We start from the raw sequence: 21222 nt of genomic DNA on the forward strand, positions 1-21222 counted from the left end.
GTCTGACAGGTACCTGAGAAGATGCCAGAAATTACTGGTAACTGATCAGGGAAGGGCAAATTAAAACAACAGTGAGTCAGGCCTTGGCCAGTTTGCTCAGCAGTAGAGCATCAGCCCCACGTGTGGAAATCCTGGGTTTGATTCCCAGCTAGGACACACAAGAGAAGCACCATCAGCTTCTCCACCCTTCCTCCTCTCCTTTCTCTCTATCTCTCTCTTCCCCTCCCGCAGCCAAGGCTTCATTGGAGCAAAGTTGGCCTGGGCACTGAAGATGGTTCCATGGCCTCCGCCCCAGGTGCTAGAATGGCTCCAGTTGTAACAGAGCAATGGCCCAGATGGGCAGAGCATTACCCCCCTGTTGGGTGCCTGTGGGAGTGGAGTCTAACTCTCTGCCTCCCTGCTTCTCACTTTAGAAAAATACAAAATAATACAAAAAAAATAGAAATAAAACAACATTTAGTCATCCAATTGGTTTGGCAAAAATTAGAGGCTGGGCCCTGGCTGGATGGCTCAGTGGTAGAGCATCGGTGTGGCGTGCAGAAGTCCTGGGTTCGATTCCTGGCCAGGGCACACAGGAGAAGCGCCCATCTGCTTCTCCACCCCTCCCCCCCTCCTTCCTCTCTGTCTCTCTCTTCCCCTCCCGCAGCCAAGGCTCCATTGGAGCAAAGATGGCCCGGGCGCTGGGGATGGCTCCATGGCCTCTGCCTCAGGCGCTAGACTGGCTCTGGTAGCAACAGAGCGATGCCCCGGATGGGCAGAGCATCGCCCCCTGGTGGGCGTGCCGGGCGGATCCCGGTCGGCCGCATGCGGGAGTCTGTCTGACTGCCTCCCCATTTCCAACTTCAGAAAAATACAAAAAAAAAAAAAAAATTAGAGGCTGAAAACTGCCAAATGAAGGTTGGGGATGTGCTGACCTAAGAACCCTTATACCTATAGTGGGCAGTCATTACCAGTGGCCACTTGACACTACTTAGTCAAACTAAGTGTGACATGGAGCTGTCATCCAGCAGTTAGCTCCTGGTTGTACGTACCAAGACATTCTCCCTCAACTCAGTTCCATAAGGGGACATATCAGTGGCGGGATTTTGCACCAGTTTAGCAGAACAAACACCTAATTTTTTGTTGAGTTCAGCAAACTTGGTTGTTAAAAAGGCACTTGTAATCAGGGTTCTCTCTAAGGTGGGCGCCTGGGCAGCCACCTAATGTGGAAACTACAAATTTACATTCCTTACTCTTTCTTAATGTTCATCTGTGCAACAGTGTATTCTAAGCTTCTGTAGTAATATTCATTCCATCCATAATGAAAAAAAATTGCAAGTGAGGACACCAATCAAGAAGCAATAAGTAGGTCCTGGCCGATTGGCTCAGCAGTAGAGCATCGGCTGGCATGTGGAAGTCCTGGGTTTGATTCCCGGTCAGGGCACACAGGAGAGGTGACCATTTGTTTCTCCACCCCTCCCCCTCCCCCTTCTCTCTCTCTCTCTTTCTTCCTCTCTCTCGCAGCCATGGCTAGAATGAGCAAGTTGGCCCCAGGTGCTGAGGATGGCTCCATGGCCTTACCCAGGTGCTAAAATAGTTCGGTTGCTGAGCATCAGAGTAGCAGCCCCAGATGGGCAGAACATCAGCTCCAGAAGGGGGGTGCCATGTGGATCCCAGTCAGGGCTCATGCAGGAGTCTATCTTTTCACCTCCCTGCCTCTCACTTGATTAAAAAAAATTTTTTTTTAAAGAAGCAATATGGAAATATCTTAACAGTTTTATTGTTTTTGTCACATATTTAATACTTTTTCATTAATATTTTAAAACTCTTTTTTATAACATAATCTAGTTTTGTGTACCTTTTTTATTATTCTTATTTACATATTAAATGCATAAAATAATAACCTACCTTTTGGTATATCATTGTTTTATACTTAAAATGGTCATTAGAGCAAAGAACTGGTTGTTAAATTATTTGAATCCCACCAATGAACTATCCAAGGATGTTCACTACAACATTATTTTTGGGGAGCTAGGGGTAGTGTGGGTGTCCCTCAGGAGAGTGGGAAGGTAAAAGGAAGGGAACAGTCACCAGGGAGTCTTGCAAAGCCCCCACAGCCACAGACGAGGAGTCCACAGAGCATTGTGGGTAGATCTTAACAAATATAATGACTGAAAGAAAAAAGAAAACATTGTTGATATCATAATATAATGCACAATTACAGAATTTTATATTATATATAAAATTCTAAGAAAAAAGTTAACATTTAATACACATGTATTATACAATGTATAATACATAAACACATAACTGTATTATACTATATAATTATATTTGCCTAGATATATAATTATATAATCATGCATTATATAATTCAACAATATGGTACAAAGTTATATGCTATATTGTAACACCTAGCACCCTATAATACACTTAATATTTTATGTATAATTTTATTGAACTGCAAGATATTGTTTCACATAACTTAATAGATACTATTATATGTTAATGATAATAATTTTAATAGATTCCAGTATCAATAAGTTACCATGTAGTAGGCTCTAATTGCTTTCCTTGTGGAATCTTCCCTATGACCCCATTAAGTGGAGTCTTTCCAAATTAACCTAGTTGACAGAAGAGGAAACTGAAGCCCAGAGGCATGAAGTTACCTGTCTGGCAGGAGGTCTAGGTATGTGTAACTTTCTGTGTTGTGCTCCAGGCCCCACAGCTGCCTGTTTTAGTAACTGTAGAGGCCCTCCACCCAGGCTCCCAGGAGGAAGCTGGTTACCCTTCACAGGGCTTTCCTATTTATAAAGCTCAGAGGGCTCATTTGCATGATGTGTTGGCCCAGCTAGTGGCCCTCAGTGGCTCAGGAGGCCATTGGGGAGAGAGAGGGTTGGAACGCTGGGAGTGGGGCCTGGGCCTGAGGTCGTGGGGTTTTGTTAGAATTAGAAGATTTTATATAAATATTGAGACAGTAAAGTGGAATGGTTAAGAATTCTGGCTCTGGGTATAAATCCTGGACTCAGCCTCTGTGTGATCTCGGAGAAGTCACTCCACCTCTCTGTGCTCAGCTTTCCTTGCCTGTAAAATGGTCACTGTAAGAATATTGGCTTCACAATATTGTTGTAAGGACTACATCATTTATTCTGGTTGTGTCTTTAATTCTATATGTGGTAAGGACGACACATTTTTATTTCCTCCCCTAAGCTATATGAATAACAGTATTGTGAAAACTAAATGAGCAGTGAAAAGATCTTAGCTCAGGGCCTAAATGCAATCTGCACAAAATGACCTATGCTGTGGCTATTAATCCTTCTTCATCAGTTTTTATAATAATGATAATAATAATAATAATAGCACTTACATAACATTTACTATGCATTGGTTCTCTTTTAAGTGCTGTAAAGAAATGATCTCATTTAATCCTTGCAACAGCCCTGTGAGGTAGGTACTATTAATATCCTTCTTACCAGTTGGGAATCTGGGGCATGGAGGGGCGAAGTGACTTGTCCAAAGTCACCCAAGGGAGTGGCAAGGCTGGGACCGGGATGCATACTGTTTGGCTCACAGTCCTTTCTTTTAATCACTATGTATGCTGCTTTTAAAGTCTGGAGACCTAGTGCACATCCCCGCTCTGCTGTAAGACATCAAGCAGGGCTCCCCGCTCAGAATCTCAGTTTGCTTTCTGTGAAATAGGAGAATGATGGCTCTTTCCTTACCGCGGATGTGGAGAGAGGGCAGTTGTTGTTTTTTTTTCTAGACACTCCCACTACTCTCCCCACCCAACGAGTACCTCTGGCCAAAGTTTGGGATTTATGGGATGGACTCCGGCGAAGGGGCGTGGCCCGAGTCGTCCTCGCCCAATGGGAACCCGGGGGCGGGTGTCTCCTCCCAGCTCTGTCCAGCACGCGGGTCCATCTCTCAGTTCCATCTGCCTCGCGGGTACTCCTGGTGCCCCCAGAGGTCTCAGACCCTAGCCCGTCCCCCGCCCTCCCGCCAGCCTGAGTCCCCCTCCTCTTATTCCCCAACCTCAGCGCCATTCCCTCCGGCCTCGACATCATGGGTGACGGAGGAGAGGGGGAGGATGAGGTTCAGTTTCTGCGGACGGTGCGTATCTCTGCGTTAGGCGTCTCTGGGGCTATCTTTCGGGTTCCTCTGAGTTCTCTCTGTCTCCGGATATCTCTATCCTGACTCCTGGTGGTCTCTGAGACTCGGGGGTCTCTTCCTCTGTCCTACTGAGTGACTGTCACTCTGTCTTAGTTTTTGTCTCCCTTCGTCTCCCCTCCCCTTTTTCACCACCGAGAATTAGGTGGCTTTGGGACTGTAGAATGGGGAGGGGTGTTTTGGGCCACCTTCTCTTCTAACATTAGCGGTTTGTTCCAGAGACGTGGAACTGCTGAGGGAGTACCCCCTCTTACCACCCTTGAAGCAGGCACTTGGGGAAGGTGGTTCTAGTTTCTGAGCTTAATTTAGCCGTCACCCTCCCCCCAGCCTAGCCCTAATTCTCTTTTTGCTCCAGACTTTGACCTATTTAAATTCTTGGGAAGAAGGCTGGGGTGGGCTGGAAGACCCAAGTCCTTTGAACTCCCAGCCCCTGAGGGTCCTTTGGGTTCTGGGTTTTCTTCCTATTTCCCCTTGGTTTTTGGGGAGGAGGGTCGAATATGGTTGTTAATGGTCTCTGGGTGGTGTCTCTAGCTATTGGTCTTTTTGGCTTGTCTCTGTGTCTCTGACTCCCTGTCTTTGTCTTTGTGTTTTTGGCTTCTGGCCCTCTGTGTTTCACTCTGCTTCTCTTGCTCTGTCCCCACATCTCTGGTCCCTGTCTGGGGGCAGGGATGGGAATTGGAACAACAGGTGTCTCTCCCAGAATAGCCCGCTCTTCTGGGGCCTGGGCAAGGGACAGGGAAAGGATAGGGGGAGGAGCTGCCCATCTCGGAGTACTTCCCACTTTTCCCTCCCAGTGGCTCAGCTGGATGTGGGGTGTGAGTACAGAAGGAAATGTTCTCTCTTTTGGGCCAGATCTGCTGACCCTGCACCAGCCCAACCCCTTCCCTTCTGGGCCCTAGGAAATGCTGACACAGCATTCCGGCCCCAGAATAGGACCCCAGTTATACTGTTCTATTTCCTCGGAGGGAGGAACGAGCAGCTGGGGCTGGTAGTGAAGGATAGGGACAGCTGGACATTTGGCCATGGGAGGAGGCCTAGCTTCACCCTAAACTCTTGCCCTAGCTCCAGCTCCTTAACAGACACCATGGCTTGGGCTCTCCTCTCCTCTTAGGCCCTAATAAGACCATGGCCATGGCCATTAGCCCCTGAGCCACTCTACGTCAGGCCCCATGCCCAGGGCCTCAGCCTTCTGAGCCATCTAATTATATCCTCACTGCCCTAACTTCTGAGGTAGGGCCCTATCTTTATCTCCCTGGGAAATTTGAGGGAAACCAACGTATGAGTGGAACTACTTGCCCAAGGTCAAGGCCAGGAAGTGTCATCACTAGACGTCCCTGGGGCCCAGCCCTTCTGCTTTCACAAGAGGAAAACTAGGCTCAACTTGGCCCAGGTAGCCAGTGTTGGGTTTTAGAAGCCTGGCCCTGGCATTGCATGGCTGCAGACTGGGTTTTCCTGAACTTTATTGAGGTTGTGTGGTGGTTGTCTCTAACCTTTTAGACCTCGTTCCACCAGTAAGAAATAGATTTTATATTATAACTTGGTATATGAACATATACACATACATTATTTAAAAACCAACTTTGTTGAGTCATAATCAACATGCAATAATTGTACCCATTTTAAGTGTTACAGTTCAATGAGTTTTGACAAACTGTACAGTTATGTAACCACCATCATAACTAAGACAGAACATTTCCTTTACCCTGAAAAGTTTCCTCTTGCTCTTTGTAGTAATCACCCTGCCCACCTGCTTATGTCACTGTAGATTCCATTAGTCATTCTAGAGTTTCATATATAATACCTGCTCATTCATTTTGCTTCTTTTGCTCGGTGTCATATTTTTGACACTCATCAGTGTAACATGTATCTAAAGTTCATGTCTGTTTGGTGCTGAGTAGTGTTCTATTGTGTGAATATGGCACAGTTTGTTTATCATTTACTTACTCATGGAAATCAGGCTGCCTTTAACTCATGTTATTATGGAGAGCATTCACATTAGGAGCATTCGCACACACACACACCTATTTTTAAATTGAACCAATTTTCCTAAAATGTAGGTAGGCATGTTGGTATTTTCTGTTCTTTCTGTACTTATTTCCCTTTTTAAGTATGATGACCATGGACCCCCAAACTAATTTTATTTTCCTTTGACGGGTCGTAGCCTCTAGCCCTGCCATGGCTGGGAAGCATGGCCCATGTCAGAACCTCCTGGGGGCTGGTTAATGGTCTCCATTCCCTGGTCAGATAGAGCCACTGAATCAGGCTCTTGGTGTTGGGGAGGGTTGGGAAGACTGGGGCAGCAAGGAAGCCGTATTTTAACCAGGCAACGTGCCATCATCCTGATGCAGCAGAAAGTCAGAGAATCGTCAGTGTAGGGATTAGGCCTCCTGTCTCTGGTTCACATCCTAGCTTTGCCATTTGCCTGCTTCCTAACTTTGGGCAAGTGATTTTTCTTTTTTTTTTCTCAGAGCTTCAATTTTCTAATCTTAAAAATGGGGACAGTGTTCACTTTGGCAGCAAACATACTAAACATTAACAATGCGGACAAAAAAATATGTACCATAAGGATTCAAGGGGTCATGCAGATATCTCTCTGAGCTCATCTGTACCCAACCCCCCCTTGCTCCTCCCACCACCTCCACGCTGTCTCCCTCATTCTTCCTGAACACCCTCAGGCCCCTCCCGCCACAGGCCTTTGCACAGGCTGCTCCTTCCCCCAGGACAATTAAGCCTGATTCCTTCTCGTTATTTGGATAAGGTTTACTGTTTGGGATAAAGTGTTAGGCTCGGCTCAAATGTCACCTCCTTGGAGAGGCTGTCACTTCATCCCCTCACTGATGCCAGTCCTTACCCCGGCGCTCTCTTACATCACCCTGGGTAATTTTTTTCATTACATATATCACTGACATTAAAATTATGAACCTCTTTACTTGTTTATTTCTTCTCCCCTCATGAGATGTCAGCTGCATGAAGATGGGGTTCTGTCTGCTTCATTCTCTGCTCTACATCCAGCTTCTAGATCAGTGTCTGGCAATAGTAGATGCTCAGTAGTTGTCTACCAAATGAATAGAAAGCCCTGAGCATAAGGCCTAGCAGACAGTAGTGCTTAATAAATGCACTCAATAAAACCTATATGAACCTGACTGTTGGTGGTGGCGCAGTGGATAAAGCACCAACCTGGAATGCTGGTTCAAAACCCTGAGGTTGCCAGCTTGAGCTCAGGCCTGCCAGCTTGAGCACGGGGTCACTTGCTTGAGTGCAGGGTCATCAACATAATCCCAGGGTTGCTGGCTTGAGCCTAAATGGTCCTGGCTTGAAACCCAAGGTGGCTAGCTTGAGGAAGGGGTCACTGGCTTGGCTTGAGCCCCCCAGTCAAGGCACATATGAGAAAGCAATCAATGAACAACTAAAGTGAAACAACTATGAGTTGATGCTTCTCACTCTCTTATCTCTCTCTCAAAAATTAATTAAAAATTTAAAAAAATAGTAACTTCTAAAAAATAAATAAAAGCTATATGATTCCTATGAATATGCAAGTGCTAGGATGTTGTCACGGTTGGGGGTTACAGGACAGAAAAGTTGTGGGGCCTCTTGCCAACAGGTCTACCCTCCCTCCTTTTTCTCCCAGGCTGAATAGACAGACTGAGGGCTGCCTGTGTGAGTCAAAGCCCAGGACTGGAACATGTTTGTGTGATATGCTGGAAGGGCTGGAGGCTGTGTGACCTCAGGCAAGATGCCTAAGCACCTTGAATCTGTTTCCTCAGCTACAAGATGGGATAAGCACTGCCTTCCTCAGAAGTTAAGAGCTATGGTCTCCTGTACCTGCCACCCATCAAAGGGAAATAAAATTGGTTTGGGGGTCCATGGTCACCATGCTTAAAAAGGGAAATAAGTACAGCAAGAACAGTACAAACACTGAGCACTCCTCATGTACATTTATACTAGTCACAAATGTAGATATGGGCTATTCTAGTCATGTATTAAAAGGTGGCCTAGTGTTCTAAGAGTGTGAACCAAATACCAGCTATACCATGTGACAGCTCTGAGACTTCAAGCAAGTTATTTTACCTCTCTGGGCCTCAGTTTCCACAGGTTCACATAATAGGACTTAACTCAGAGGGTTATTGTGAGGATTAAATGAGTTAATACATGTTAAGTTCTTGGAATGGGACCTAGCACATAGAAAATGTTTCTGTTTTACTTAAAATTTTAATTTATAATCTTGAACTCATTTCAAAGTAGAGAAATGTTGCAAGGTTTGTTCAAGGAACGCCCGTATGGGCTTCAGTCATTCCCCCCAAGTGTGAAGATCTGGCACATCTGCTTTCTCTCTCCCTCTTTCTCTCTCCCCATATTTTTTCCTGAACTGTTTTAGAATAGGTTGTGAACATGATACACTTAACCTCTAAATACTTCAATGTCTGTTTCCTAGAAAACAAGGGCAGTCTGTTACAAGTCACAGTGCATTTATCAAAATCAGGAAGATCAGTATTGTGATGACACCGTTATCTAACTCACAGCCCTTACTCAATGTTGACCAGTTGCCGCAACACCGTCCTTTGCGGCATTCCCCTTCTGTCTAGGACCCAGTCCAGGCTCTGGCATCACATTCAAGTGTCATTAGGAAGTACTCCTTAAACAATAGCTATTATTAAGACAATACACAAAAGAGAAATTAGAGAAGGCTGAGTTTAAAAGCCATGAACTTGAGGTGCTCATACTTCCCACCCTCTTATAGACTGGAATTCAAATCCCAGCTCTGTGTGTGTGTGTGTGTGTGTGTGTGTGTGTGTGTGTGTGTGTATGTGAGAGAGACAGAGACAGAGACAGAGACAGGGACAGGGACAGGCAAACAGAAAGGGAGAGAGATGAGAAGCATCAATTCTTCGTTGTGGCACCTTAGTTTCTCGTTGATTCCTTTCTCATATATGCCTTGACCGGGGGACTACAGCAGACTGAGTGACCCCTTGCTCAAGCCCAGTGACCTTGGGCTCAAGCTGGTGAGCCTTGCTTAAACCAGATGAACCTGCACTCAAGCTGGTGACCTTGAGGTTTGAACCTGGGTCCTCTGTGTCCCAGTCCAATCTCCTGGTCAGGCCCAGCTCTCCTCTTATTAGCAGTGTGGCTTTGGACAAGCCATGTCCCCTCTTTGAGCTTCAGTTTTCCTATTTTAAAATTAGGACGACACTGGCTCTTATTTCACGGGGTGTTAGAAGTATGTGGAGCATTCAGCATGGGCATTGACTTGATAAAGGCAAGGGTGGGTATCACTTTCATGGAGACAGTGATGGGGTGAGTGGCCGTGGTACGCAGTGTCTGGGGGATGCAGGTGGCTGCCAGGGAGCCCTGACCCCTCCTCCCGCCCCCAGGATGACGAGGTGGTTCTACAGTGCAGTGCCACTGTGCTCAAGGAGCAGCTCAAGCTCTGCCTGGCAGCCGAAGGCTTTGGCAACCGCCTCTGCTTCCTGGAGCCCACCAGCAATGCCCAGGTTAGCAGGGGAAGGATGGTGGGGGCCAGGGTAAGAGGGGGTCTGAAAGTCTGAAGAGGGGCGCTGATAGGAGAGAAAATAGGAGGAAGCGAAGAGGAAAAGGAGGCTGGGATCCGAGGAGGGAGGAAGAGGGGGTCTTAGGAGGCAAGTGTCTGAAGGGGTAGAGGGCCCTGGATCCAAAGTGACAGGAGCTGCAGGGTCAGAGGGACACTGTCAGGGAGCTGAGTGGCAGGGGGTAGAAGCTGAGAGGTGGAGAGAGCAGGGCTCTGAGGGTGAGAGGGACTCAGGGTCTGAGAGAGGAGGTGACCTGGGGAATGGGGCAGGCGCTGGAAAGGGAGAGGACCTGGCGTCTGAGGGGGGGAAGGGCCAAGGTCTGCAGGGGGCAGAGAGCCTTAGGTGGGTGGGGGGGTCTGAGATGACATGTGAGAGACTGAGGAGGGTGGTTCATGTTGCCCTTCTGTGACTTTTTAAACAGTGTTCAGTGTCTGAGGTGGAGGCAGGAACTGGGCTGTACTGGTGATGACAGGACGTGGGGCTCCCCTGAGCTCGGAGAGATTTGCTTCCACAGGGGAAGCCAAGGGGCTTCCTGGAGCTGGGGAGGGTGCCGTGTATCTGAGGGTGGAGGCATGGGCCGAGGTATCCTCTGAGAGTAGGTGGGATGTGGGGTACCTGAGCAGGGGCTAGTATGGAAACTGCTGTGAGGTTTGGGTGGGGTTCGGGTGTTTGAGGGAGGAAGCGCAGCAGAAGTGTTTTCTGGGGTACTGGTGAGGATTCAGGGTATCTGAAGAGAACGGCAGGGGGCTTCTTGGGGAGTTGGGGCTGAGACTGGGTCGCCAAGGGATGTCAGTATTTAGACTAGGGGCAGGGAGTGTGCTGGGTCCTTAGGCCCTCAGGCCCTGTGCTCACATTTTATCTCCTTCCAGAATGTGCCCCCTGACCTGGCCATCTGCTGCTTTGTCCTGGAGCAGTCCCTATCCGTCCGAGCCCTGCAGGAGATGCTGGCCAACACTGTGGAGGCCGGCGTGGAGGTGAGGCTCCAAGCCAGATCAGATGGCTATAAAGGGATGGTTGGGAGGACCTGGTGTCATTTACTATCTGCTCTTCTTCTCTCTGTCCCACCCCCACAGGCCCTCAATTTGGATAAGTGGGTAGGTCTGGCCTTGGGTGTCATGTGTCCTTCCCACCTCTTCTGACCCCAGGCCTGCCTCTTGGGCTCACACCCTGCTTATGAGGCTGGGGGTCTCCCCCACCCCAGTTGTCAGGGCTGTGGAGCCCAGAACAGGCTAGGAAGGAAGGAAGGAAGGAAGGAAGGAAGGAAGGAAGGAAGGAAGGAGATGGAGGCTTCTGAGCCTGACAACCCACCTGCTCCTTCCTTCTCTTTCCTATCCTTTCCCTGACCCTGATCCCAGCTCTTCTCTGCATGGGACCTCTCCCCTCACCTCCCTTATCCAAGTGTGGGTTCCTCTGGTCCATGAGTGGGTCTACCATGTGATCACATGACTCCCATCACATGGCCCCCTCAGAGCATGGGCGTGTGAGAGCTGGGATGGAAGACCTGCTGCCATTGAGTGACTGGGTGTCACCCTCCAAGAGGGGCACAGTCTCTTGTTCTCAGGTGTATGTAGCAGCACAGGGAAGGTCTCTATGGGTGATGTTCAAATCTTTCACAACCGGTAGGACCTTAGCAGTAAACACCAGTTGCAGCTCAGCTATGATATGACAGGTTAGAGTAGAAGGGGCCGAGGTCCATGGAACATGAGATATTGGGGCTTCCCTGAGTGTCCTCGGTACCTAGAGAAGGGGGTCCAGTCTCCCTGAGTGGCTTTGGGGCACAGTAACAAGGTAAAGGAGGCAGAGAAGACAGGGTGGGCTTTGGGGAATATAACATCCCATCCACAAGCTTCTCAGAGACAGAGCCCCTGCTTCCATGGGTGGGGAAACTGAGGCAGAGAATCTGTTGAGAGTCTAAGCTGAGTCTTCTTTGCATCCAGGCCTGAGCATGGTAATTCATGGGGCACATATTCCCACCTGGGATAGGCCAGATGTATTGGAGGTCTGTTCTCACTCTGTGCCCTCTCCCCCACAGTCGTCCCAGGGTGGGGGACACAGGACACTCCTGTACGGCCACGCCATCCTGCTCCGGCACGCACACAGCAGCATGGTGAGTGCATTAGTGAGGGGGCACAGGCAGGGGGCAGGGGCAGGGAGTGCAGTGCCTGCCAGGAGGAGGCTGACCCTCCTCTCTGACCCTAGTACCTGAGCTGCCTCACCACCTCTCGCTCCATGACTGACAAGCTGGCCTTTGACGTGGGACTGCAGGAAGATGCAACAGGTGCAGGAGCTGGAAGGGGCAGGGTGTGATAAGGACAGGGCAGGCGGGAAGTTGGCATTCAGGTCTGCAGAACGACGGGCATGGGCATGGGAATGCTCTGGGGGTGGCAATGGAAGCTTTGGGACAGATAGTCTGGGGTGCAAATGGACACATTTGGATGAGGAGACTTGGGCAAACATGGGGGAACAATAGGCAAAGGTTCTGAGAGCAGGATCGGGGAACTGTGAGGCAAAGAGTTGGTGCAGCAGTAGGAGATTTTGGGCAGAGGTCTTGAGAGGTTCAGGACTGGGAAGGCCTCGGGAAGAGAATTCTGAGCAGCCATCTTCCTGAGACCCCTGCCGCCATAGGAGAAGCCTGCTGGTGGACAATGCACCCAGCCTCCAAGCAGAGGTCTGAAGGCGAAAAGGTCCGTGTTGGGGATGACCTCATCCTCGTTAGTGTCTCCTCCGAGCGCTACCTGGTGAGCAATCCCACTCCTGTCACGGCTGCTACCACTCCTGGGGCTGGAGGCAAAGAGTCCACCCCATATCCTTGTCACTGGTTAGCCTGGTCTCTGGCCTTAATGTCCTGGCTCTCAATTTTCAGTTTTCTGACCTTTAACACCCAACTCCTGGTTTCTGATGCCCCATTTCCTGACTCCATCCTGGTTTCCTGACCTGTGACCTCTAATTTTCCATCTCCCATCTGCTGTTTCCCGGCTTCTACCCCTGGTTTTTGTTTGGCCTCTGTCTCTGGAACTGTGGCCCCCACCACCATTATCTCTGACTGCCACCTCCTGGTTGCCCCTAGCACCTGTCAACAGCTAGTGGGGAGCTCCAAGTGGATGCCTCCTTCATGCAGACGCTGTGGAACATGAATCCCATCTCCTCTGGCTGTGAAGAAGGTGAGGGTCCCATAATTCCAGTCCCTCAGCTGAGACCCCCAACATAGACTTCTCACATTGCTCTTCAGACATGCCCTAACTTAGCCTTGTAACCTCAGACTGCAAACTATGACCCTCACACTTAGATCCCCAACTGACCCCAAATTCAGAACTCAGTATTAGACTCCCAAACTCAGACCCCAAAGTATTGGTCCCTAAAGCTCACACGCCAAACTCAGGTCCTAGAGGCCAGACTTCTAAACTCAGATTCAAGTTTAGAACACCAAATTTGGGTCTTGTTCTTAACCCCACGCCTTAGAGGACAAGCATAGACAGTGACCTCAGCCCCCAAACCCAGACCTCCAAATTCAAACCCTGATTCTCAAACCAAAATGTGAACCAACCAACCTTAGACCTCCACCTAAATCTGATGCTAAAACCCCAAAGCATGGCCTCCAAACTGACCCCAACTCTCACACCCCAAACCTCAAAGCCCTAAGCCAGACCCAAGCTGAGAAGGAAAGCACAGATCTTGATACTCAGGCCTGAATCTCGGACCCACCAAATTCTAATTCAGGGCTTAGATCTCTCCAAACTGAAACCCCAAAGCTCAGGCTTCCAAATCATAAATTATAACCTCAGACTCCCAAACTTCAGCCACTGGCCTCAAACCTTCAAAATTACACTCAAAATTCAGACCCCAACTTCAGAGCCAAACATCAGACTTCTAAACCCAGACCTGAAGTCAAGTCCTGGAACTTGGACCCCAATATCAGAGAGCATGAGACCCAACTTCTTTTTTTTTTTTTTGTGTGTGTGTGTGTGTGTGTGTGTGTGTGTATTTTTCTGAAGCTGGAAACAGGGAGAGACAGTCAGACAGACTCCCACATGCGCCCAACCGGGATCCACCCGGCACGCCCACCAGGGGGCAACGCTCTGCCCACCAGGGGGCGATGCTCTGCCTCTCCAGGGTGTCGCTTTGTCGCGACCAGAGCCACTCTAGCGCCTGGGGCAGAGGCCAAGGAGCCATCCCCAGCTCCCAGGCCATCTTTGCTCCAATGGAGCCTCGGCTGCGGGAGGGGAAGAGAGAGACAGAGAGGAAGGAGAGGGGGAGGGGTGGAGAAGCAGATGGGTGCTTCTCCTGTGTGCCCTGGCCGGGAATCGAACCCGGGACTTCCGCACGCCAGGCCGACACTCTACCACTGAGCCAACCAGCCAGGGCCTGAGACCCAACTTCTAACTTCAACCTCAAATATCCAAATTCAGACTCACAACCCCCTCCAATCTCAGCTCTGTACACCCAGACCCCTGAACTTGGATCCCCAACCTCAGACCCCAAATCTCATACCCCCACTTCAGGCCTCAAACTTAGCCTAAATCTCAGACTACACTTTATATGCTAAAATTCAGATTTTTTTTTTTTTTTTTTGTATTTTTCTGAAGCTGGAAACGGGGAGAGACAGTCAGACAGACTCCCGCATGCGCCCGACCGGGATCCACCCGGCATGCCCACCAGGGGCGACGCTCTGCCCACCAGGGGGCGATGCTCTGCCCCTCTGGGGCGTCACTCTGCCGCGACCAGAGCCACTCTAGCGCGTGGGGCAGAGGCCAAGGAGCCATCCCCAGCGCCTGGGCCATCTTTGCTCCAATGGAGCCTTGGCTGAGGGAGGGGAAGAGAGAGACAGAGAGGAAGGGGGGGGTGGAGAAGCAAATGGGCGCTTCTCCTATATGCCCTGGCGGGGAATCGAACCCGGGTCCCCCGCATGTCAGGCCGACGCTCTACTACTGAGCCAACCGGCCAGGGTCTAAAATTCAGATCTTTAAGTGCAGAACCCCCAACCCAGCCCCCACCTTCTCATAGGGGAGAAACAGGTCCCCAGACTCTCCTTTGGCTCCTGGGCTTGTCTGAGGCTGTAGCCCTATAGTGATCACCATGCCTTGTTCTTCTACAGGCTCTGTGACTGGAGGCCACGTCCTACGCCTCTTTCATGGACACATGGACGAGTGTCTGACCATTTCTCCCGCTGATAGTGATGACCAGCGCAGGTCTGGGTTGGGGGAGCAAGAGGGTGTGAGGTGTTGGAATGGGGTGGGGAGAGTACAAAGGTCAGCTGGGGGCTGGGGCCCTATAGGTGGGTGAGGGATCAGATTCTGGATGACAGGAGTCTGAACACCTGACCTCACTCTCTCCCATGTCCCCAGACTTGTCCACTATGAGGGCGGAGCTGTGTGCACCCATGCCCGCTCCCTCTGGAGACTGGAGCCTCTGAGAATCAGGTGGGGGTTACATTGGGGCAGAGGCTAAGGTCTGGAGGGATCTGGGGGGAGAGAGAGGGTCTTGAAGGAATAACTGAGGAAGAGACTGGAGGGTTTTGAGGGGAAATCTGGGGAGCCCCAGAGAGTGATGAGGTCCTCAGGATCCTAGAATCCTGGAGGAAAAGGAGGTCATGGGGAATGATGGGGGGTCCCTGAAGGAGAGATGGGGGGTCCTGGATGAAAATGTGGAGAGTGGAGGGGGAGAAAACAACAGGTCTGTGAAAGCTGGGGGCAATGGAGACATCTGGGGAGCCCGGACAGAGGAAGCTGTGAGGACCTGAGAGAAGACTGAAAGAGGACTGGGGTCTTAAGAAAGATTTGAGGAAGCTTTGGGGAACCCTGGAAGAGGGCATGGGGCTTGAAGAGGTTTGGACTAAGACTATGGTGTCCATGGGAGTGTTGGGGGGCACTCCTGACCCCCTTGTTTTCACCCTCCTCAGCTGGAGTGGGAGCCACCTGCGCTGGGGTCAGCCACTTCGCATTCGCCATGTCACCACAGGGCGGTACTTGGCACTCACCGAGGACCAGGGTCTGGTGGTGATTGATGCCAGCAAGGCCCACACCAAGGCCACCTCCTTCTGCTTCCGCATCTCCAAGGTCAGTGGGGTCAGGGTGCCTTCCCTCACCTGGAGCCCCAAATTCTGCCTCAGCTGCCACTCTGCAGTCTCAGTGGGGCTCCCCCATTAACTGCACAGCAGAGGAGGCTGATTTCTGTCCCCTGCCCCTGCAGGAGAAGCTGGATACGGCCCCCAAGCGGGATGTGGAAGGCATGGGCCCCCCTGAGATCAAGTATGGGGAGTCGCTATGCTTTGTGCAGCATGTGGCCTCAGGCCTGTGGCTCACCTATGCTGCCCCGGACCCCAAGGCCCTGCGGCTTGGCGTGCTCAAGAAGAAGGTGGGCACCTAGCAGGGGGACGAAGGGGACTAGGGACTGTTCATACTTGAGCTTCAGGAGTTTGAAGACGGGACTGTGAGAAAGACGCAGGTTGAGAGAGAAACTGAGATTGAGAAAGACAGGAAAAAAGAAAGAGGAACATGTATTGTTAATATATATAAAGAGTAATATAGAGACAGGGAAAGGCAGAGACAAAAAGATATGGAGACAGAAAAATAGAAAAAGATAGAGACAGAGGGACAGAGCTAGAAAAGACAGAGTGACAAGCAGATGAGATAATAGTCAACAAATTAATGAGTACCCACATTGTTTTGGATGTGTGTGTGGAAAAATACACACAGCACAGCTATATAGACCTGTTCCCCAGCCTTCCAGTGCTCAGAAATGGTGAGTAAGCTGCCTTTAATGAAGTACATAATTTTATAACTGAAGAGTGGGAAAGCTACTTTTGACAAAGGGAAGAACATGTACAAAGGCCCTGAGGTTGGAATGAGGTTGATTTGTTACAATAACAGAAAGAAAATCTAATTTGGCTAGAGCAGAGTGAGTGAGGGGTGAACAGAGGGGCAAGATGAGGACAGAGAAGGGATGGAAGCAGATCATGTAGGACCTTATGGATCAGGGGAGATTCCTGACTTTTACCTTTACCTTGCATGAGATTGAGCCACAGAGTGTTTTGAGCAGGCCAAAGAGGTGACCTAATTCATGGGGTTCCTTAGCTACTTTTAGGAACAGATTGTATGTGGGGGGCCAGAGTTGGAGTAGAAAGACCAGTGAGGAGATTGCTGGGAGGGCACAGGTAGTAGATAACAGAGGACAGAATCGGGGTGAGGATTGTGGAGTGGGGAAACATGGTGGATTCTGGTTGTATTTTGAGGGTGGAGCCAACAGGATTTTCTGACAGAGTGGATACTGGAATGAGAGAGATAGGGGTTGGGAATGATGCCATAATTTTTACCCCAATCAACTGAGAGGATGCAAGTTCCATTAACCAAGGTGGGGACAGTCAAGTGTCAGCTCTGGAGGACAGGGATCTAAAGTTTTACCCCCTATGTCTATAACAGTCACTCCATAAAGATTTGCTGAGTGAATGAGTGGGAAGACTAGGGAAGCACCTGTTTGCAAAAACAAAACAAAACAAACAAACAAAAAAACAAGGCTTGTAGTTGGAAACATGATATTTACGGCCACAGGACTAGATGAGGTCCTGGAGAGGTGAGCTCAGGGGAAAGCAGAACAAGATGGCCTCACTTACAGAGGCTGTCAGGTATTCCATCCGGGACATGTTAAGTCTGGGTGCTGTAACAGCACTCTGCTGGGGGAATGTTAAGTCATTAGTAGATACAAGCGGAGAGGGCCCAGCCTGGAGACAGACAAGTAAGAGAGAGACAGAGACACAAGGAGAGGGAGAGAGAGAGAAGAGAAGAGGAGAGAAAAAAAAAAAAGAGAAGAGGAGGCAGGAAAAATGAGACAAAATTCTTCAATAGAGATGAGAGATAGATGAGGAAAGAGACAGAGACAAAGATGAACAGACAGAAACAAAGAGGGACAGAGAGACAGAGACATACAGAGGGACATAAAGAGACAGAGATGAAGGGAAAAGACACAATGAAAGTCGCATCTGAAGAAGGATAGAAGGGGGTGTTATGGAGAGACTGGCTGGAAGACGAAGGCAGCTTTGGGTCTAGAGTCTGGGGAGAATGGCTTTCTCCTGACTTCTCTGCCCACCCCCCATGCCAGGCCATGCTGCACCAGGAAGGCCACATGGATGATGCGCTGTCGCTGACCCGCTGCCAGCAAGAGGAATCCCAGGCTGCCCGCATGATCTATAGCACTGCTGGCCTGTACAACCAGTTCATCAAGTGAGCAACCTACCCACAGGCACTTGACTTCATTAATCTCTACCTTTGCATCCACACCCCTGTTCACATACACATGACTACTGATGTCTAAACTCCTGACCTTTATATACTTGACCCTTAATCTGAGCTTGCATCCCTAATCACTACCTTTCACTCCCCCAACTACCCAGACCCTTGACTCTCTACCTCGTCATCCCTGACTCCTGCTTCCACTACCCCTGTGCCTACAGGCATGAGTCCTAGTTGCAGCTCTGCCCTTGGCCATCTGTGACCTCAGGCCAATGCCCTTGCCTCTCTGCGTCTCAGTCTCCCACTCTGTTAAATAAGTGTGTCTCTGGGAGTCCTGCGGGGACAGAATGTGGGATTCTCGAGCGCCTCACCGACAGTCCGCTCTGCGGCCCCTGGCTGACAACAAGTGCATGATTCCCACAGGGGCCTGGACAGCTTTAGCGGGAAGCCGCGGGGCTCGGGGCCCCCGGTTGGCACAGCGCTGCCCATCGAGGGCGTCATCTTGAGCCTGCAGGACCTCATCGGCTACTTCGAGCCGCCCTCGGAGGAGCTGCAGCACGAGGAGAAGCAGACTAAGCTGCGCAGCCTGCGCAACCGCCAGAGCCTTTTCCAGGAGGAGGTGAAGCCTCGGCCAGGGAGGGGCGGGGTCTGTGGTCGCAGGGGGCAGGGCCTGAGGATGGCAGAAAAGTTGTGGTCTGGGAGCGGTGGGGGTGGGGCGGCACTAGAAGGACCCCGGCCTGTGCCCGCAGGCCAGAGCGGTGGGTTGTGAGGGATACGTGAGGGTGGCTGTCTTGGACCCGCGGGACTACGTTGGTGGGTAGAGCTTTGAGGGGCAGGGCCTCTGATGGATCAGGGTCAGGGTCTGTGAGCGAGAGGAACCCCAAGCGGTAAGGGGGGGCCAACCTCGTTCCCTCACCTGGGAGGAGGGTCCTTGGTGAAGCTCAAGGCAAAGACAAGGCCTGAGAAGTCAGAGGATGAGCGCCAGAGGCTGCCCGACTCAGGGGCAGAGTCTGTGGGGGTGCCGCCCGCCTGGTGGGAGGACAGAACCAGAGTGGGGCACGGGGGGGGGGGGGGGGGGGGGGGGAGGGGGGGCAGGGTCAGATGTGGATCTTTGGAAGACTGGGAGGGCAGTATAGGGAGGGACCTTAGCTGGGGTCCAGGGCTAGGAGTTTGTTATGAGAGGACGAAGGGAAGAGATGTGGGGTCTAAGTGGAACGGCTGAGAGGAGTTGGAGGAGGCTGGACAAAGGTCGGGAGCCTGAGGTCTCTACAGGGTGATGGGTGTGCGTATTCACTCAAAGGCTTCCAACTTGGTCCCTCTCCTCTCCAGGGGCCCCCAATCCGATGGAGGAGGCACGCTTATAAATAATAATAGTAACAATAACAGAACTTTCTTATGGAATGTAATCAGTACATGCAAAGTGCTTAGAACAGTGTCAGTGCATAGTAGTAGATGCTATACGTGTTAGTGGTTATTATTACCTTGAATTTAGCCATTACCATGTTTGTTTGTTGTTGTTTGTTTTTTCGGTGACAGAGACAGAGAGAGGGAGGGACAGATAGGGACAGACAGACAAGAAGGGAGAGAGATGAGAAGCATCAACATCAGTTTTCATTGCGGCACCTTAGTTGTTCATTGACTGCTTTCTCATATGTGCCTTGATGGGGGTGAGGGGGCGCTACAGCAGAGCTAGTGACCCCTGGCTCAAGCCAGCGAGCCCAAGCTCAAGCTCATGACCTCGGGGTTTCGAACCTGGGTCCTCTGCATCCAAGCCTGATGCTCTATCCACTGTGCCACCGCCTAGTCAGGCAGCCCTTACCATGTTTTAAGAGCACTATGTACATGACATCCTTTGATAACCCCATGGAGGATTGTAGTTCCCATATTACAGATGGAACACTGAAGCTCAACAAATAGGGGATAAAGCTGTAAACAAAATAAACAAAAATCCCTGTCCTTATGGAGTTTACATGGGGGAAAGGATAGATGATTAATAAAATAAGAAAGTTATATGGTATAGATGATAAGTGTTAAAGGAAAAAATAAAGCAGGGCAGCAGTAGGGTTGCAATTTAAAATAGAATGGTCACAGAGGGCTCACACTTTAGGAAGGGATACAGAGGAGACAGAGAGAAGAACAGGTGCCCAGGCCATAATTTGGGAGTGTGCTTGGCAAGTTCCCAAAAAAAGCAAGGAGGCAATGACGCCTGGAACAAGGGAAGAATGGGAGACAATGAGGGAGGAGAGATGACAAGGGCCAGGTCCTGGTGAGGACTTTGGCTTTGGGAGTCACAGGTCTTCTAAAGTCATAACTAGTGACCGGCAGAGCCAATCTATTTGACTCCAACCTGGTTATGCTCTAAATCACAATGCACTGCCTCTATTACTAGTGATAAATACAATAATTTTTGTAGCAGCACTATTTGTAACAGCCTAAAACTAAAAACAGATCAAATGATCACCACCCCTAGAATGGATCCACAAAAATATCCATTTTTTGGATATGGATACACTCAGCAATGAAAAAGAACACACTGCAGTCAGATGCAATAATGTTCTTGAATCTTAAACTATAATATTGAGGGGGGAAAATCCATGTACAAAAGAATACTTGCTTTATATGCCAAGTTCAAGTATAGGCAAAAGTTGATTGGAAAATTAAGAGAAGAATTTTCATAGAAGTCAGGACACAGTTTATCCCTAGCAGAGAGGGTTGTGTAATTAGAAAGGGCATCCAGGCAACTTCTGGGTGACTGGCAATGTTCTCCTTCTTGAGCTGAGTCATGGCTCTACAGATGTTCTTCATATTGATTTGGCAATCCATATAATGTGATCTTTATTAGTCATGGATTCCATATTTGTAAATTTGCCTGCTCGCTAAAATTTATTTGTAACACCCAAATCAAAACTAGAGCACATCTGTGGCTATGTGTAGAATAGCAAAATGTTTGAGTCATTTGATGTGCATGTTGCCAGCTGAAGTTGAACTAGGCAACACTCTGCTTTCTTGTTCCCGCTCTCATATTATAAACAAATGTTCTTCATGTCGTGTATTTGGTGCCACATTTTTTTTGCATTTTTGTGCTTTTTGTTGATTTTACTGTTTAAAATGGCCCCTAAATGTAGCATTGAAGTGCTGTTTAGTGTTCTTAACGACAAGAAATTAGTGAGGTGCCTTACTGAGAAAATACGTGTGTTAGGTAATCTTCATTCAGGTATGAGTTATAGTGCTGTTGGCTGTGACTTTAATGTGAATGAATCAACAATATATATTAAATCAGTGTCTTTAAATAGAAATGCACATAAAACAAG

At 49.5% G+C, this 21222-nt stretch overlaps 1 protein-coding gene across 4 annotated transcripts in view; it reads left to right on the top strand.

Annotated features, from left to right (window-relative positions):
• Positions 1-3923: 3923 nt before the first annotated feature.
• The window catches only part of RYR1 (ryanodine receptor 1), a 130456-nt gene continuing 113157 nt past the window's right edge, over positions 3924-21222 (top strand). For all 4 annotated transcript variants that reach the window (XM_066348706.1, XM_066348709.1, XM_066348707.1 and 1 more), the window contains exons 1-13: positions 3924-4089; positions 9516-9635; positions 10559-10663; positions 11722-11796; positions 11889-11967; positions 12315-12427; positions 12757-12850; positions 14782-14875; positions 15032-15106; positions 15586-15742; positions 15876-16040; positions 17781-17902; positions 18335-18530. In XM_066348706.1, the coding sequence (XP_066204803.1) occupies positions 4042-4089; positions 9516-9635; positions 10559-10663; positions 11722-11796; positions 11889-11967; positions 12315-12427; positions 12757-12850; positions 14782-14875; positions 15032-15106; positions 15586-15742; positions 15876-16040; positions 17781-17902; positions 18335-18530 (1443 nt within the window). In that variant the 5' untranslated portion in view covers positions 3924-4041. The remainder of the gene's footprint in view (positions 4090-9515; positions 9636-10558; positions 10664-11721; positions 11797-11888; positions 11968-12314; positions 12428-12756; positions 12851-14781; positions 14876-15031; positions 15107-15585; positions 15743-15875; positions 16041-17780; positions 17903-18334; positions 18531-21222) is intronic.

This window comes from Saccopteryx leptura, chromosome 9 (genome assembly GCF_036850995.1).
Source record: "Saccopteryx leptura isolate mSacLep1 chromosome 9, mSacLep1_pri_phased_curated, whole genome shotgun sequence".
Lineage (NCBI taxonomy): Eukaryota > Metazoa > Chordata > Mammalia > Chiroptera > Emballonuridae > Saccopteryx > Saccopteryx leptura.